Source organism: Myotis davidii, unplaced genomic scaffold, assembly GCF_000327345.1.
Source record: "Myotis davidii unplaced genomic scaffold, ASM32734v1 scaffold44, whole genome shotgun sequence".
In the NCBI taxonomy this organism is placed as follows: Eukaryota; Metazoa; Chordata; class Mammalia; order Chiroptera; family Vespertilionidae; genus Myotis; species Myotis davidii.
The window spans coordinates 740118-760485 of NW_006299705.1; the positions used below are offsets into that span (position 1 = coordinate 740118).

At 37.0% G+C, this 20368-nt stretch overlaps 1 protein-coding gene across 2 annotated transcripts in view; it reads left to right on the forward strand.

Annotated features, from left to right (window-relative positions):
• FCHO2 (FCH domain only 2) overlaps positions 1-20368 on the forward strand; it is a 131476-nt gene that overhangs the window by 38631 nt on the left and 72477 nt on the right. For both annotated transcript variants that reach the window (XM_006775429.2, XM_015571603.1), the window contains exons 6-8: positions 2510-2614; positions 8944-9042; positions 10010-10106. In XM_006775429.2, coding sequence (XP_006775492.1) covers positions 2510-2614; positions 8944-9042; positions 10010-10106 — 301 coding nt within the window. The remainder of the gene's footprint in view (positions 1-2509; positions 2615-8943; positions 9043-10009; positions 10107-20368) is intronic.

The window sequence follows — 20368 nt, forward strand, 5'->3', positions numbered from 1 at the left end:
GAGAATGTTTCATATAATGAGGTTATTCAGCAGCTTAAATAAATGGGTAAAATAAGTAAAAGGGTAAACTGATAGATAGGGGAATACTCTAGCAAAAGAAAAAATACTAGAGGGGGAGGAATAGACGGAATCTTGAAGTTAGGTTCATGGGAGTTATTACCCTTTATTTGTGTGTGTGCTAAAATTTCTATTACAAAAGTAAAAAAAGCAAAAAATAAAAATAAAATAAAAAAGCTAGAATGACCTGAATGGGTACATCTGAAAAGTATAATGTTGAGGGAAGAATATATAAATTTTGATGCCTTTGACATAGTCTTTAATGTAAGGATTCTTTGTCAGAAAACCCTTTTTATATTTATTTGCTAGAGGCCTGGTGCACAAAATTAGTGCAAGAGTAGGCCTTCCTTCCCCTAGCTGCCAGCACCAGCTTCCCTCTGGCACCAGGGACCTGGGCTTCCCTCACAGCCCTGGCTTCATCCGGAAGATAGTCCAGAAGGACGTCCGGTCTAATAAGCATATTACACTTTTATTATAGATAAACATGGGGACAGTAAACACAGCCACATGAATGGAATTACCTTTGCAGAACAAATGGAGGGAATGAGACTGGGAAAGAAATGGGGCTGCATTTGTCTGTGTAATATTTAATTTTTTCCAAAAATTTATAAAAAACTATGAGCAAGATGCAATAAAAAGTTGACATTTCAAAAAACTTAAATTGTGAGCTACAGCCCAGCTGGTGTCAGTGGTTGTGAGTTGACCTATGAACTAGTTTGATTCCCAGTCAGTACACATGCTCGGGTTTGGGCTGAATCCCCAGTAGGGGGCATGCAGGAGGCAGCCAATCAGTGATTCTCATCATTGATATTTCTCTCTCTTCCTCTTCCTTCCTCTCTGAAATCAATAAACATATTTTTAAAAAGTGAACTATGGGAACATTTACCTATAGTATATACTGTAACATACACATCAAACAGTGAATTGATATGGTGTTCATGTCATTAATGCAAAAGTTTCTTAACTAAATTAGTTGAAACTTTTTGGAGAGTTAAAATACTTCTGGGCTAAATAACTGATCTTTTGTGTGTGTGTGTGTGTGTGTGTGTGTGTGTGTGTGTGTGTGTGTGAGAGAGAGAGAGAGAGAGAGAGAGAGAGAGAGTGTGTGTGTGTGTGTGTGTGTGTGTAGGGACCATTTGAAAAATACATGGTAACTAGGGATTACACTTAAAGAAATGATTGAGCCTTGATACAAACCAGAAAAGGTTTAATATAGGTAATAATTTAGATGAAATTAAGGGATTTATTTTTAGTTAACATTTTGAGCAAAGCTGTAGCATTTAGTTGTGTCCAAAGGTTGTGAGTTGGTGGCTGAAATACAGCCTGTGGTTCACTTGCCTTGGTGGGGTCGACAGCTCAGAGGAAGAGTGCTTTTTTCTGATTGTTCTGCTCAGAGGTGATGTCATACTAGATGTGTAGTGGGTCTCTGATTTAGATATATTCAAATCCAAGTCTAAGTAAATTTATTTTGCCCTATAATAGATTATTATCATTATTTTAATCCTCACCAGAGGATATGTTTTCATTGATTTTTAGAGCGAGAGGAAGGGGGGGGGGGAGAGAGAGAAACATCGATGTGAAAGAGACATCAGTGGGTTGTCTCCCATATGAACCCTGACCAGGAATAGAACCCGAAACCTTTTTGGGATACAGGACTATGCTTCAGTAACTGAGCCACCCAGGCAGGACTATAATAAGCTTATTATTAGTATGAAGGTAGTTTAAAAAAAGTGTGCCAGTTCTTTGAATAATTTTTCCTTTGGTAAATTTGAAAACAAATACTATTATGACATAGTATGTGTCTTACCCTTACTCACAAACCTTTATTTTTATAAAACTCCATTTAGAAAGCACTCATATTTGTGAAATGTGACTAAGTACTTATTTTATATGTCTATATTTGCTTCATAGGACTTTATTATAAAAATTATAGGCACTTAAGCGGAAACATTTTTGGTAGTATATCAGTAAATTTATTTACAATGTTCTAATGAATAAAATGAATAAGATGTAAGATTTATTTTATTATCAATAGGTAATCTGTTAAAACCCATCTTTTATTTATGAGAAGAAATGTAGTTATTGCTTTTAAACCATAATTTCCTCATTTAAGAACAAATGCCCCAACTTCCCTTTTAGTAATGACTTTACAAAAGTGGTCAAGTATGTTACTACTAGGACATTTAGTTTCTGTAATTTTATTCTAAGAATTTACGGTATTACTAAGCATATGTACTACTTAGAAAATTGTTTTTACTTAATATAGTTTTGGTATTTGGTTGTTTCCTATGAGAGATGTTTCTTGCTTTAAAAAAAATAGATGTTCCCAGTACAATTACCTTCTAAAATTGCCTCATCCCTTAACATGCATTAAATTGTTATTTTGTTTTAACTTATATCAAGAAAGAAGAAAGGTAATTTTGTAGTTCAAAATGTTTTTGTTTTGTTACAGGCAGCTGTTAAATCTAAGAAAGCTACAGATACCTATAAACTCTATGTGGAAAAATATGCATTAGCAAAAGCTGATTTTGAACAGAAAATGACAGAAACAGCTCAGGTTGGTATTTTTAAGGCTTTAAATCTAAGATAGGATATTTATATATTGATTAAATATAATTTTTCTTTCATATACTTTTTTAGTACTAGAAATGTTAAAATGCACATTCTCAATGTTTTAATAATGCTGTTTTAAAAATACACATTTTGTTTCGGAGATTGAGGACCAAGATGCAATAATTATAATATAATGGATTATTCAGAAGAGGCTATTTAAAGAGAATTGGGGAAAATGAGGACATTGGTAAATGATGAATCCAGGCCTTATATATAGATTTTAAAATTGACTTCTGCTTAAGAAGAAAACTGGAAATGACTTCGTGCTGAGGTGCTGAGGATATAGCAGTTAACAAAACAAAACTCTCTGCTTAAATAAAACTTCCATTTTAGCGAGAGAAGACAGGCAATAAAATACGTCTGTTTTCCATAAGCTTGGGGTAATTATATTTGATTTGTTGTTCTTAGAGCCTAATTAAAGGCCTAGGTTTAAGATGGGTGCCTTTTATGAATCATTCCTAAAACTTCCATCCCCACCCTCTTGTCCTCTTGCGCATCCCCCCACTGCCCCGCCCCATAGCACCTTTCATTATATAACATACCATGAATTTTATTTGTTGTATTAGTCAGGATAGGCTGGGTATGCTGAGGTAACAAAGAATCCCCCCCGCCCCCCCGCCAATCTCAGTGACTTACAGTAGCAAGGATTTATTTGTTGTGCTACTTGTTCTTCATGGGTCAGCTGCATGATCATCACTCTGTTACTGAGGATGGTGGAGGAACGCTCTTCTTAGAACATTATTCTTAGTCGTCATGTCTGAGGGGCTAGAAACATGGTGAAGCACGCATACCTGCATATGTGTGTGTGTATGTATGTAAAAAAATACATATATATTTTAAATTTTGTCTTCTACAAAAATGTAAGTTTTGTGAGAGCAGGTATTGACTTGTTCACTGCTATTTCCTCAGCACTTAAAACAGTTTTCAGATGATGATAGGCACTCAATAAGTGAAGGAAGGACTTAACAAAATCTGACTTTTTGGACTCTAGGGAGTCTTCTCATTGGGAGTGGTGAAGGACTCACATATCAGAAACCAAAGGCTTGCTTGCGTGTAGGCATACATACATCCATCTTTACTTACCCTGTTGTGGGCTCTGTGCTGGGTGTATACTGTATCTACTTAAATAAAACAAGTATCTCCCTGCTCTGGGAGTATAGAGGAGGGAGGCAGACCTTAAATACATACCTAAATATAAAGTTATAAATTATTACAGTGTTATAAGGGAAAAGAATAGGCTTCCATGAGATAGATTAATAAAAGTTAACCTAATCTGGAGTCGGGAGTTAAGAAAGGCATTTTTTTGGGAAGAGACATTTAAAACTGAGATGAAGAATAAGTAAGAGACTCATTCTAGGGCCAAGTGATCCAGGCATTGGAGACCATATAGCTATGAAGATCCAGAGATGTAAAAGGGCTGTCACATTATATAAAGTGTAAAATGCTTGCTAAAACTGAGTAAGGAGAGATGATGGTGAGGCATGAGGTTAGGGAGAACATAGGCAAAGACCAGGCTTAAGTAAGGGTTTGGTTTTCTTCTAAGAGTAATTTGAAGACATTGGAGGGTAGTATGCAAGTATGTGACATGGTCTGGTCCGAATTTTAAAAGATAATTCTTGCAGTTTTGTGAAGAATAGATTATAGTGAGGACAAAGGAGAATCAACTCTCCCTCTCCCTTCCTCTCTGAAAGCATCAAAAATATTTAAAAAAATAAAATTCTGTTGTTCTACATTCCTGCCCATGAGACAAAAAATCATTGGGGAAAAAAAAAAGTCCAGTTTAGAAGGCAGTTAATAGTGAGATGAGAAGGATGAGGGCCAATGTGGTGGCCTTGGAGAATGTGAGAAGTGAATGCATTTGGAGATGGCAGGAGTGGGATGGATGGAAGAATTCTAGAGAGATCAAGATCTCTTCTGAGTGTTGGCTTGTAAGTCTGTATGGGAAAGACTAGATGAAGAACTGTTGTTAATTTGAGGAGTCAGAGGGGACCAAATGTTCAGTTTTGAACAGCCTACCTAAGTGGAGACAACAAACGGGCAGTTTTGGAGGATTTAAGTAAGCTGGATTCCAAAAGCTCTGAAAACAAAAAGCGTTTTTCTATAACTCATTTTGCAGCAAAACTTGACTTAAACTGATGTGAGGCTGTTTCTATATTCTTTATTTATATTACTTAGACGAAATGTACGTGTTTTCTTTTAAAAATACTAATGTTTTTGATAAACAGATGCCACTGCAGATTCTGCTGGTAGTATTATCAAATATATGGTAATAGCATCATATTATCTTTATTTAAAAAATCCAAAATATTGAATTCCCAAACACCTGGTCCCAGAGGTTTTGAATAAAGGATTGTGAGCCTATATAAAATAGGGGCTTGTCAGCACACAAAGCCATAATGACATCACCTTGAGTGTGGGAGAAGAAAGGGCCACCCACACTCTGAGAGATTCATTATTGACAATTTGATAGAGGAAGAGATGCTGAAACCCAAGTAGGAGAAGCCAGAGAAGGAAGAAAACTGGGAAGTATAATATCATGGCAGTTGGGAAATGATAATATTTCAAGGAGGGTTTATAGTTAGTTGTGTTAAGTTTAGGCTCTAATTCTAGTGAGATAAAAAGTTTTAATTTCTATAGCAACTAAGATCATTGTAGACTTCAGCAAGTGCCCTTTTGTCTTCTAAATCAGAACACTCATAAGGCAATTATTGTTGATTTTGTATTAAAATGACTAGTTCCTATCAGTGAAAATATTTTGCCTTTCAATTATTTGTTTAAAAAAACAGGAATTAGAATTTGCTAGAATCAGGGTTTTTTGTTTATAGTACTTTATAAAAGTATGCCTTTTCTTTTTTAAAAAAATATATTTTATTGATTTTTTACAGAGAGGAAGGGAGAGGGATAGAGAATTAGGAACATCGATCAGCTGCCTCCTGCACACTCTCACTGGGGATGTGCCTGCAACCAAGGTACATGCCCTTGACCGGAATCGAACCTGAGACCCTTGAGTCTGCAGGCTAACGCTCTATCCACTGAGCCAAACCAGTTAGGGCCTTCTTTTCTTTTCTTTTTTTATTAAATATATTTACTGATTTCAGAGAGGGAGAGATAGAAACATCTATGATGAGAGAGAATCATTAATGGCTGCCTCCTGCACACCCCGTACTGGGGATTGAGCTGGCTGGGCTATAAAACTACTTTTAGCATTCATTTTTTTTCTCTCCTTATCCTTCTCTTTTGCTTTCTCATTACATTTTCCCCCCAAAATTGGCATTTTAATTGTTTATCCTGACATTTCCAAGATGGGAACATTAATTTATTTGATCAGATATATAAATAGCCATGCTGCTATTAAATAAAGATGATGGTATACTGTGCTAATGTGCTCTCTCTCTCTCTCTCTCTCTCTCTCTCTCTCTCTCTCTCTCTCTCTTTCTTACACTGGCAGAATAGATTAACTATTGTTTGTTAATAGACAGTAGACTTTAATTTGGGTTATTTAGAAGTGAAAAGAATTATTATACATCTCCACTTTCCTTTTGTTCCAGCCTAAGCGGTTGACTTAAATCCCAGTAGGAAAGGACCTGTCAGTCTAATGAGTATCAAATTTGGGTGGCAGGACCTATATTTACTAGTGGGGAAGGAAATTGAGTCCCTGGGGTGAAAAAGGTTAGAATGTACTTGGAGTATTTGCGATTTAATTTTTTTCATTTGCGGTGAGAATAAACATGATTAAAAATGTGACTTCTCTTTGTGTTTATGCTTTTTACCACTGTCAGTTAATGACACTTGAAAAACTTGAACCAATAAGGAGATTTTGTTCACTTTTAACAGTTTGATGACGAGTTCAAGGAGACTGAAATTTGTTTAAGCAGCACCCCCAGAATAAGGTTTTAGAATTGGAGTGCTTCTCTGTAGATATCTCTAGTATAACAGTACATACAAACAGTGAATTTGAAAGGAGAAAAAAAAATCTCATTTGTTCAAGAAAGTTCATTTGTTTATATTCATTTATTTATATTCAAATACTTGAGAGTATATTTCCATTGCTGAATTGCTCTGAGTTTAGCAGTCACTAATTTTGAGGATATTTAGCAGTATCTACCCACCAAGAAAACGCAGCACAGTTTCAGAATTGCATTTGAATCATGTGTTGAGTTTGTGTGTAGTTTCATGCTCAAGATTTTTCTAAATAGCTAAGGATCTGCCTTATTCACTGTAGCTGTTTCAAAAGAGACTGAAAAGGTAGTACAATTTTCTTGGAATTAGGGGTCATCATATGCAGTTTTGACCAAGCTTTCCTGGATTTTGGTCTACCTATCTATGAGACAATCTCTGGTTCATTGAGTTACAGAAATTTGAGGGTGACTTTTATAATATGAAAATAAACTAGAATCATGCGCCTGCTGAATATTCCCCAGTTCTTAAGACTAATTCAGGATCTTGCACTGTTGGTATTCTCATTGACTTGTTCAAAATTAGTCAAAATAAGCACTCTAACTCTGTTATTTCTCATGAATAAAACTGATTGAAGTGTTTGGATTATTATTGTATTATTGCCCAAACTGTAATTGCACTTTTTTTTAAAGTTCAGAAGCTTAACACAAATATGGGCATGATCATTTGGCTTATTGATTTTTGATCATGGAATTCAGTGTTGAAGAAAACTAGATATTAAATATGGGGTGATGGAATTTAATTTGATAAACTAACCAGGGGAAAAAACTGAAGCATTTAGACCTATTTCTTAAAACTAATTTAATTTAGGAGGAGAGGGGGTCAGGAAGGGTAATCAATCAGGCTTGTGCATGGAAATGACAAATGTATTTTCTAGTGTGTTTATTATTTTTTTAAATTTATTTTTATTGTTGAAAGTATTACAGATGCTTCTCTTTTTGTTGTTATTGTTTTCCCATTGACCCCATCCACTCCACTCCCACGCCTGATTCACCATACTATTGCTATGTCCATGGGCTATGCATATCTTACTAATAAAAGCCTAGGTGATCCTCACGCCGTCACAAGATGGCTGCGTGCACACTGGAGGCGGGGCCCAGCGGCCACTCCACACAGCTTCCGCCAGGGTTCTGCGGGGTTCTCTAATATGCATATAAATTCCCCAGTTAATCTCCTCCTCCCCCCCTTCCCTCTGAAATTTTGTTCATCAGATTATTTTGTTCATTAGATTTCACATATGAATGCGATCATGTGATTTCTCTGACTGGCTTATTTTGCTTAGTGCATAATACTTAACAAATGTATTTTGTTTGAAAATGGCTAGTTCAGCATTTCCCAAATCCTATTTTGAGGAAGATTGTTCTGTGAGATATTAATAGATATTCAGAGATGAAGAAAGACAAACAGGGTGGTTTGGTCAAAAAATTTTGGAAAACACTGGGTTAGGCAAAATAAAACAAATTTTGTTATGCAATAATTTTCAGACTTTTTAATGTTTATTATGAAGCCAAGTCTAGCAGTAGTTTTCTTATTGGGTAATAAATACAAGAATAACCCGGGAATTTCTTCCAAACAACATTCTCACCTCTTTCCACCCCCACCCCCAGGTAGTAGTGGAGGATCTGTGTGTTTTATAGTTTGAAAACATTCCCCTGGTGATCTGATGTATCCCCACCTTCAGTTGAGAACTGCTAAGAAAGAGTTTATAGACTTCCCAAATTTATTTGACCACAGAATATCTTTTGAAGACTACATATTAACATTTTTGAGGATTAGAAAGACATTTTGAGAGGCTAGATTATAAAGTGTTTAGAGGTAAACTACAGTTTTTCAGTTTTTGAAACACTTCTCCCTTGGTTTTTATGACAGACACCCATATCTTCTGGGTCTTCTTATTTTCTGACCATGATAATAGGTTTTAATTTGTGTTATGTTCAAACTGAAAAAGTTCATGTTTACCTGAGAAATGGAACAACAAAAAGGTAACTTTTCTCTGCTATATTTCAGTATGTTTACTAAACCTATTTGCCTAGAAGCATTGCTAAATATTACATAATGAATAACTTACTAAATTTGGTTAGCTGTATAGAGATAACTTCTAAAAGATCTTTTGATTTTAGCATTTATGTGTATGTGTGTATACATATTTTATATGTTACTTTTTATATTTGTTACTCAGAAATTTCAAGACATTGAAGACACTCATCTCATTCACATAATGTATAGAGATAACTTCTAAAAGATCTTTCGATTTTAGCATTTATGTGTATGTGTGTATACATATTTTATATGTTACTTTTTATATTTGTTACTCAGAAATTTCAAGACATTGAAGAAACTCATCTCATTCACATAAAGGAAATTATAGGATCCTTGTCAAATGCTGTAAAGGAAATTCATTTGCAAATAGGCCAGGTAGGTTTTTACTTCATGAACTGATTCATGAACATTTTATGTTCATTTATGACTCTTTAAAAATCCCAAACTCATAACATGACACTGAATTATTTCAGATAAAAAATATGTATTTACAGCTCTAGCCAGTTTGGCTCAGTGGATAGAGCATCAGCCTGTGGACTGAAGGGTCCCAGGTTCAATTCTGGTCAAGACCACATGCTCAGGTTGAGGGCTCGATCCCCCGTAGGAGGCATGCAGAAGGCAGCCTATCAATGATTCTCTCTCATCATTGATGTTTCTGTCTCTCTCTCCTCCCTTCCTCTCTGAAATCAATAAAAATATATTTAAAAAATATGTGTTTACATGTATTAACTGTAAAATAAACTGGATTTTTGATTGGTCATCAGGGATGATAATTCAAATTAATTTTTAAAGTTAACTATATTCAGTTCTCTTTATGTTAAAATTCTGAAGTTATCAATTTTTTAATATATCTTTTTGGAAGTTTTACTGTTTTAAAATTTAGAACAGCAGCTGTAAGTTATAGAACTTGTACTTAGAAATTTTCCAAAAATGTAAAGGTGGTTTAATGATCACAACTTGGAATGCATTGAAATATAGTAGAGAAAGATGAAATCTGTTATTCTTTATTATTAAAGATCTAAAACTTTTAATTGCCTGTGCAATTTTTATTTATCATAAGGATTATGTTCCAAAACATTTCAAGAAACAAGAAGCTGCATTTATTTCTAAGGTTGTGCAGCCATATCTAAGGGGTTCTTGTAAACAGTGATTGGTACCCATAGTACTACTAACAGTGTAAGATAGGCAACAGACCATGTTTAGTAGATGAAAGTTCTTAAAGGCTCTGGCTCAAAAAATACACATTTGGTGTAATGAATTTTAATTGCTTTGTGGAAGTTTTGTCTGACAGTAAGAATATGTACAGAAAAAGAAAGAATTTATCTTTATCTCATTTTAATAGGTCCATGAAGAATTTATAAATAATATGGCTAACACTACAGTTGAAAGCTTGATACAAAAATTTGCTGAGTCAAAAGGCACTGGGAAGGAAAGACCTGGTAAGATGATAAACTCTGCAAGGAAATGTATTCATGTTTCCCATCCAGCAACTAATGTGTTTCCCTTTAAATTGCAAAACTGCAAAATGGAGCTTGGGAGATACCTGAAAATTTGTGTCAAATCTTAGGTATCATTTACTTTGTGTCTGATGATATGTTGAAAATTAAGATTTTTGTTTTAATCTTTAGTGGGTAACAGTTTAGTATTACTTAAAATGGTTAATATAACCTTTACTAAGTTAATATGTTGCAGTTTATATACTTTTAAAATAAATTAGCAACAGAAGGCCATTTTTAAAACAGAGTAGAGTGCTAACAAGTATTCCCCGCAATTGTGTACCGGTAGACACTGAGGATACAGCAGTGAACAAAAGAATACAGGAATCCTGGTTCCTGTTTTATGAACAGATGTTTATAGGTATCCTGAATCTTACTTTTAATAAGCATGTTATGATATATCAAATATAATAAGCTCATTTCCTTCTCCTGTTCATCATAGTCTTCCACATTTCTTCAATCTGTTAGTTACTCTACAATATTGGTTTCACAGGTAAAAATAATTCAGTCCAGTAAAGAAAGTATGGTTTGGAATTCAGGAAAATAGACAAGTTAATTTTAGAGAAGTGCAGGAACCATTTTTCCTCAGTGCAGTTCACAGAACTAAGGCTTGAAACCAAAATCATCTTTACTTTATTCTTCCCACATTTCATCAAAGTTTCAAGTCATGTTAATTCAATTGTTAGTAGATTTTCCCTTCAGCCCTTCTTTCCATGCTCTCTACCTCCCTGATTAATTGCAGCAGCAGGTTTCTAAATACTAGCACAGCAATCCACTTTACATGTTATAGCACATTCATGTTTTGACTCTACAATTTTGAACTCGTAATTGTGCTACTCATAAATCTTTAACTTTTTATTATAGACAGAGTGAAACTTAGATTCTGGACTTGGATTCGAAGCCTTTCAGGATTAGGCCTTGACCAGTCTTCAGTCTTATTTTCCATTATTCCTTTTACAGTCACCCTTCAGTGCAGCCAGCCTGAACTGTTTGCTGTTTCCTATACAAGTCCCTTCTTTTCTCTTGGTATCTTAGTTGCCCTATGTCCTTATTCTAGAAAATGTTATATCCCACTCCTTTTCTACCCCATGTCTTCCCATTTATTTGTCTAAAGAAAAAATTCTTAAAGAGTCAGGTCACATGTTACTTCCGCCATCAAAAGTGCCAGAGAACTTTAACAGTACTTTTTTTTGGCATTGTTGCCATTACCTTAAATTTTAATAATTGTGTGCCCTAGCTGTTTGGCTCAGTGGGTTAGAGCATTGGCCTGCGCACCGAAGGGTTTAGGATTTGATTCTGATCAAGTGTATATTAGTATATCTTGGTTGCAGGCTTGATCCCCGGCCCTGGTCAGGGCTTGTGCAGGAGGCGACCAATCGATGTGTCTCTCTCACATCGATGTTGCGCTTTCCCCCTCCCTGCTTCTCTTTCTCTCTCTCCCTCTCTCTCCTCTTCCCTTCCATTCTCTCCCAAAAAAACAATGGAAAAAAATATCCTCGGGTGAGAATTAACAAAAAATTTTTATAATTGTGTGCTTGTGAAGAAAAGTTATATATTTGATTCATCTGTTTATCATCTTTATGTGTAAACAGTACATTTTTTTAATGAATTAGTGACCAAGTGGATAAGGTTAGCATATTACAGAGGCTGGAATGAATGGATTTGCTGTTTGAAAAGTTTTGGTGAATAAATAGTAAATTATAGTTAAAGTTTAGTGAGCACTTAATTCTGCTAAGTTAGCCAGGTACTGTTCTAACCACTTTGCAGGCAAAGTGATCTTCAACAACTCTTTGCGGGTAGGTTGAGAGAAATGTTGAGAGGTTAAATGATTTACCTAAACTAGTGCATGTCAGAGCTGGGATTAAATGCCAGGATTCTAGTTAGTTTACATATATAGAGAGAATAGGATATTGAGATACATAATTATTAAACAACAAGAAACCCTAAAATTTCTTAAAAAGATATTAAATTATAAGTGAAGACCAATTAAGAGAGTAAAAACAATTGGGGAACAAGTAGAATTTTATATGGAGCATTTCCAAGTGTTCCTAGAATAAAAGCAAAGATGTATCAGCCGGTTAAAAATGCCTTAGAAATCTAAACAAGATTGGTAGATTTTATCATTATCAGTATCTTGTTTGCTGCGTTATAGTGTAGTTTTCCAAAATGTAGGAAACCAAGCAAAGGTGTACAAGGGATCACCATGTATTTTTTTTTAAAACAGCTGTATGTGAATCTACAATTACCCCAATAAAAATTTCAGTTTTCTTATTTGTGGTACAGCACAGTATTTAGCCCTGTAGTTTGTGGTCCACTCTTTACTAGCATTGAGATCTTTAAGCCTTAATGCCCTCATCTGTAAAGGGAGGATAATAGTACGTAACCTCATGGGGTCGTGAGGTTTACATGAGATAATGTTACATTTATTGAGTACTTAATAGATGTTATTTTCAAAAAATTAATACATTCCTAATTAATAGGTAGTTAATAATGGATATTATTTCCTTATAAATTTAAATTTACTGGCCTCAGGATATACTAAGATGTAGAAAATTTCTGAAGCTAAATGGTGAGAGGGAGTCCAAGAATGGTGATGACATGGGCTTGTCTAGAATCACTAGACCCAGAATTAGGTGACTATTTCAGGATGACTATTGACATTGTGACTGACTTTCAAAAAGCTGGTCCTAGTACTAACTTTAAAAAAAGGAGGGAGAGTATGGGATTTATTGGAAAGATAAATATCACTTCTCTAGTTGACTTGCTATGGGTGACTAGTTTTAGCTCTTACACATGTATTTGTTCAGTTTGTGAACACATGAACAAATGAGCCTTGGAACCCATAACGATGAAAATTTTGATTTTCTCAGAAAAATAGCAATCAATTTTACATGTGGTTGTATGGAATTCATAGACTTAAAGGATTTTGCTTTGCAAGATGTATTCTAACCTTCAATTTGTATACTATTGATTGCTGTTAACATTTTTTCCCCCTCCTGTTTTGTAAGTGCCCCCTCTGGTGGATGAAATCCTTTTAAAATTAGTTTTAGTCCTATGGATTACACATTTTAAAAAGAGGCCCAGTTCTTTAAACATTTTGTAAGCCACCCTAGCTGGTTTTGTTCAGTGGTTAGAGCGTCAGCCCGTGGACTGAAGGTTCCCGGGTTGGATTCCGGTCAGGGGCACACCTTGGTTGCAGGCTCGATCCCTGGCCCCTGTCGGCGTGTGTACAGGAGGCAACCAATCTAGGTGTCTTCCTCACAGTGATGTTTCTCTCTGTCTCTACCTCTCCCTAAAGAAATCAATGGAAAAAATATGCTTGGGTGAGGATTAACAACAACAACAATGAAAAAGCTTTGTAAATCAAAAAGTTATTTATCTTGTGCTGTAAAATGACTTTTTAAAAAAGTATATATTTGATTTTTTTTTTTTATATATATTTTATTGAGTTTTTACATCAATCAGCTGCCTCCTGCACACCCCCCTACTGGGGATGTGCCCGCAACCAAGGTACATGCCCTTGACCGGAATCAGACCTGGGACCCTTGAGTCCGCAGGCTGACGCTCTATCCACTGAGCCAAACCAGTTAGGGCTAAAATGACTTTTTTTTTTTTAGTCAGTTACCTATTGGGAGATATAACCCCTCACTTTGTCTCCAGTTATTCTGTGTCAAACACTGAGAGCATTGACATTTTTTCCCTATTCGTTGAGACTATTTTATACTAATTATATGCAGTGACATTTTTGTCAGTACTTTTTAAATTGATATATAATTGACATATAATATTGTTTTAGTTTGTAATGATTTGATATATTGTACTTATTGCAAAATGACTACCAAAATAAGTTTAGTTTAAATATCCATCCCTACATATAGTTACAATTTTTTTTTCTCATGGTAAGAACTTTTAAGAACTACTTTCATACCTTTCAAATACACGGTACAATATTGTTAAGTGTAGTCACCATGCTGTGTATTACATCTCCAGGACTTTTTGACTTTGTAACTGGAAGTTTATAGCTTTTTTACTACTTTCACCCATTTTTTCTAATCTCCCACTCCCCACCTCTGACAACCACTAACCTGTTCTTTGTATTTCTTTTTAGATTCCACATATAAGATTATACAGTATTTGTCTTTCTCTGACTTATTTCACTTAGCGTAATACCCTCAAGTTCCATCCATATTGTCATAGAACAGACTTGTCTTCTTTGTTATGGCTGAATAATATTCCATTGTATATATATATACCACATTTTTTGACCCATTCATCTGTAAGTGGACATTTAGGTTGTTTCTATGTGTTGGCTATTGTAAATAGAGCTGCAGTGAACACAGGGGGCGCGAGGGGGGGGTGCAGATATAGTTTTTGAGATAGAGATTTCATTTCTTTCAAATAAATACTCAGAATTGCTGTATTTTATGGTGGTTCTACTTTTATATTTTTGAGGAACCCCCATACTGCTTTTGACATTACTTTTTTTAGTATAGTACTGCCTGGCTCTTCTGGAATTTGAGTCACTGTAATTGGATGCTTGAAATATCAAAGCACCTCTCGTCTGAAAGGGTCATGAAAAAACAGGTGTTTTCTAATTTTGAATATCTTTTTATGTTCTAATAACATCTAGTATTTCTACCTATTCTCATCTATTTTTGTTGCCAAAGGAGATTAAAGTCCATATTTTTGAAGTTTCCTGTTTTATAGTCATTCTGCTTAATTAGTTAATTTATTTATTTTATGATTTTAAGAGTATATTTATTAAAGCTGGGGACAGTGAAACAAGGAAGTGCCTAAGAAGCAGCAACAGGAGAGAGCCTGGGCAGGGCTGCTTTGGCTCTCTAGAGACGTTATGGGAAAGAGGGGAGCCAATGTGGGGCTGCTGTCATGTCAGTACACTGGAAAGTCAGAGAAAAGGGGGCTTGGAGACAGGACCCAGAGGGTTAGCCCAGACAAGCAGCCACTGCCCATTGCTCCCCTGGTTGCAAGTCTCATGGAGACCCTTAGAGTTTAGAAGAAAGAAAATTCACTTGAAAAGGAGATTTATATGGGTATGCCCCAAGGAGGGCACATCATCTTTCTGTAAAATTCTGTATATTGTTTATAATTCATAAAAGTTAAGCAAGTTTTTAATTTATAAGAAACAAAAGGGTAACTTAAAATGAAAACTTGGTAGGCCAGTACTTAATATGTTTAGAGAAAAGTTTATGTTGAAATGCTTATTGTATTTTCTTTATATAGCGATATAGGTGTATAGCTTCAATCTTTTGACTTCCAGAGATTATACTGTGTTTGAAGATACAAATAGGAAAAGCCTGAGAAAGATAGATATAAAAAATAATCAGCCACAAAGAAAAAGGGAAAAATGATATTTCTGTGGTCAGACTGCTTAAATGAAATTGACTAGTTTAGGTATTTGGAATATTTTGGCTTCTACATTAGGTGTATTATTTTAAAGTATAGGGTAAAGCAAATAATTACAAAAATAAAATTTAGTGATCTTTTTAGACCCATTAAGGATTTGGAATAATGTCAAACCTGTAAATAGAACTTCTTACCACTACCCTCACCATTTATTATTATTATTACTAGAGGCCCGGTGCACAAAAATTTGTGCACTGGTGGGGGTGGGGGGGTCCCTCAGCCCAGCTTGCCCCCATCACATACTGGGAGCCCTAGGGGATGTCCTACTACCTGCTCCCTGCTCCCCTTGGGGAGTGGGCCTAAGCCACAGTCTGGCCTCCCTTTGAGGACTAAAGCCTCTGGTGAGTTATTAGCCCTGGGCCGGGTCACCCCCAGCTCCCCACCGCTGCCACCATCAATGATCACTGGCTGGCTCCTCCTTGGCCCAAGCTTAAAGCCTCCGGCTGAGGGGGGAGGCCCGGGCCAGGTTTAGGCCTGGGTCGGGGCACCCCCAGCTCCCCGCCACCAACCGCTGGCTGGCTCCGCCCCAGTTCCCCGCTGCAACTGCCATCAAGGATCCCTGGCTGGCTGGACTGGCCCAAGCCTAAAGCCTCCGCCAGAGCACCCCCAGCTCCCTGCCGCTGCTGCCATCAAGCATAGCTGGCTGGCTCTGCCTGGTTCCCTGCTCAATGATCGCTGGATGGCTCCGCCCAGGCCCCAGCCTAAAGCTTCAGTCTGAGGCTTGGGGCTGACATATGCAAATTAGCTGCCATCTTGGCTGTCGACTAATTTGCATATCTCACTGATTAGCCAATGAAAAGGGTAGCGGTCGAACGCCAATTAGCATCTTTCTCTTTTATTATATAGGATTATTATTTAATATATTTTATTGATTTTTTACAGAGAGGAAGGGAGAGAGATAGAAACATCGATGAGAGAGAAACATCAATCAGCCGCCTCCTGCACATTCCCCACTGGGGATGTGCCCACAACCCAGGTACATGCCCTTGACCGGAATCGAACCTGGGACCCTTCAGTCCGCAGGCCGACGCTCCATCCATAAGCCAAACCAGCTCCGGCAATTTATTATTTTTTTAATCAGAGAAGCAGAAACCCTTGTGTAGAAAGCAAAATTAAAAATAGCTAAGAGCCAGAGACCCATAAACCATACCAGATATCCTGTGATTACTTGGTTTTTCTATTCAATAGTAAGGGGCAGTGACCAGAAAAAGAGGAAAGAAGAATGAATAATGATTAGGGGAGAGAATAATGTAGATTAGCACAAACAGGAGAGTAAAGGAGGAGAGCCCTCACAGGAAATAAAATAGAAAAGCTCTACTCTGTGAAGGAGTACACTTCTACCTATTGTGTCCTAGCCACCTAGGGCAGAGGTGTAGAACTCTGCCCTGTGGAATATATGTGCCATTTGATAACGATTCTTTTATATCTTTTAGAGCAGGAGTCGACAAACTATGACCATTGAGCCATATTTAACTCTGCTTTTTTTTGTAAGGCCTATAAGCAAAGAATGGTTTTACATTTTTAAATGATTAGGGGAAAAATTAAAAGAAGAGTAGCATTTGTGATATATGAAAATTACAAAAAATCAGATTTGAGTGTCCATAAAAGATTTTTTTAACACATTCACACGTTTGTGTATTGTCTGTGGCTGCTTTCACACTACATACAACAGTAGAGTTCAGTAGTTGTGACAGAACTTATGGCCCACAGAGACTAAAATATTTACTGTCTTACTCCACAGAAAGTGTTTGGCTACCTGTGTTAGAGAGAACATGTCTTGTGTAGTATAGTAGCAGAGATGTTATAATACACTAGAGGCCCGGTGCACGAAATTTGTGCACTGGTGGTGGGAGGGGTGGGTGGGGGGTGTTCCCTCAGCCCAGCCTGTGCCCTCTCTCAGTCCAGAGCCCTCGGGGGATGTCTGACTGATGGCTTAGGCCCGCTCCCTCTCCATAGGGGAGCGGGCCTAAGCCAGTAGTTGGACATCCTTAGCGCTGCTGTGGAGGTGGGAGAGGCTCCTGCCACCGCTGTTGTGTTCACCAGCCATGAGCCCGGCTCAGGGCTTCTGGCTGAGCGGTGCTCCCCCTATGGGAGTGCACTGACCACCAGAGGGCAGCTCCTGCGTTGAGCGTCTGCTCCCTGGTGATCAGTGCGCATCATAGCAACTGGTCGTTCTGTCGTTTGGTTGATTTGCATATTACCCTTTTATGATATAGGATAGGATAAGATTAGAATTTTGCACCTCATAACCACACATAATCTTTCTTCAACAGCTGATTTTGCTGTTCTTTGGTTCAGAAACCATTTAATTTGACATTCTGCACCAGCTACATCTGCAGTCATATCACAGTAACTGAACCTCGTAATAATAATCCTAAATTGTGAACTAAAGATTAAACTGTTTTTGTGCAGGCTTTGTTTAAGGAAAGCTGATTTCTCTAATTTGAAATAGCTATTAAAATGTTAATATATAAACAGTGGCAACAAAATATGAAAAAGTAAGCTGATTATAATTTTTACATGTGCATAATAACAAGGACAGAGTTTTAGTTCTTTTTGCATTATGTAAAAGAAGCTAAATCAAGCCAATTTGAACTTAAAAGGAAATTGATTGGAAACAAACCAAGGTATCCCAAGGATCCAAAATCAGAAATGGAGCCAGGCTGCAGAAAGAAACCCATACCTGTAGGCATACTAGGTATCATTTTTCCTTTATTTACTAGTAATCTCTGTATTTCAATGGCTTTGTTTTTTTCTTTGCAGAATGGCTTTCTTTGCTTTCTCAGGCACCTCCCAATAATTTTTAGGTACTTTTATTTTTTGTTAATTGCAGCCACAGCTCAGAATTAATCCAGGTTTTTGATCATTTCCAAATTTCTGGGAGAAAGAATGGTTCAAGAAATCTTGAGTCAGGTGATCTTTCTAGTCCAGTCAGTTCTGACTGGGTCATTCAGTATATGCATGGCTTCTGCAGCACCTGTGGAGAAGAGGAAAGTTACTAGAGAAAAGTGAGTGAGTATAATTGCCCAAGGTTTTATCAGGATCACAAACTGTCAAACCTCAGCGGGAAGGTAGAGGAGGGTTGAAGGTAGAGGAGACACTTAAAGGTTGCCTCCTACAAATGCCCAGATTGGGGTAGGGAGCAAACCCACCACCCAGTTATGTGTCCTTGACAGGAAATCAACCCCAGACCCTTCAATGCATGGGGGCAACCCCTTCCCTCCTCCCATCCCACCTTCTCTTCCACTCTCTCTGAAAAGACCCCCCCCTTTTTTTAAAATATATTTTATTGATTTTTTACAGAGAGGAAGGGAGAGGGATAGAGAGTTAGAAACATCAGTGAGAGAGAAATATCGATCAGCTGCCTCCTGCACACTCCCCACTGGGGATGTGCCCGCAACCAAGGTACATGCCCTTAGCCGGAATAGAACCTGGGACCTTTCAGTCTGCAGGCCGACGCTCTATCCACTGAGCCAAACCGGCCAGGGCTGAACAGAGCTCTTGTTGATTCTGGTGCAGGAAACATTGTATTAGAAGTTGGGATTTGGAACCATTGGATTGAGGGAATTTTTTAACAAGCCCTTTATTAAAGTAAATGTTCTAGAAATGAAGTGGCATTTTAATGTAACTTACTTGTAAATGACTTGGCAGGCAAGAAAAGAAAAAAAAATGTGTGTACTATTAGGTATGTGTTGAGAAAAAGAGAAAGCAAATATGGCAAAAGGAATTATTGTTAGCCCTCATATCATTTTTATAAATGATATGACTTAGGTTCCGAAAGAGAAGGTAACTAGTCCAAGGTAATCAACCAGTAAAACCAGAACTTGAGCCTCCATGCCCTTTCCACACCACCACAAGCTGGAGTTTGACGCTCCTTTTCATGTTAGCTTGCCTGGTTGACCATCCCAGGCATGTAGGAATGTGGCTGTGTTGAGTTGCACAGACCCAGGAGCAAGCCTGAGAACATGACATTGACTCTCATTATGAGTCATAGGTATCTTTCTCTCCTCCCTCTTTCACTACCCCCTTCACTATCATTCTTTTTGTTAGATTTTGGGGTCTGTGCATGTTTGTTTTGGCTTCTAATTAGAACCAAGTGTTCTGTGGTTTTTATTGGAGATATGCAGGAACATGCTTGATTTGAGTAATCCAGATATACTATTTGGGTTTTGAGGCTAGTTTTTAATTAGACAAAGTTGTAAACTTGCCCTGTTGGTGACCTGAGATTTAGAAATGATACCAAAACAATGGGAACTATTAAATATTTCACCATTTTTTATACTTTCCATCATTCCACAGAATATTTGTCATGATTAAAGATTACTGTTAAATAAATTGTCTTTTTTTTCTCTAGCATTTCTTAAAAGCTTTGATACAAATTAGATTGGGATGAATTTTTTTTATAGGAAAATTTTTTTAAAAAAATTTATTTTGTTGTTTAAGGTATTATAAATAGTAGTACATATGTCTCCCCCTTTGTTTTCCCCATTGACCTCCCCCAGCCACCCCTACCCCCCGGCACTTGCCCTCAAACCCCCTCTCCCCCAGTGTCTGCATGTCTGTTGGTTGTGCTTATATGCATGCATACAAGTCCTTTGGTTGATCTCTTACCGGCCCCGCCAACCCTCCTCTACCTTCCCGCTGAGGTTTGACAGTCTGTTGGATGCTGCTTTACCTCTATTTTTTTTTAATAATTTTTATTTCTTGAAGTATTACAAAGAGTATTACATATGTCTCCTTTTTTCCCCCCCTTGAGGTCCCCCCAGCCCCTAACCCCTAGT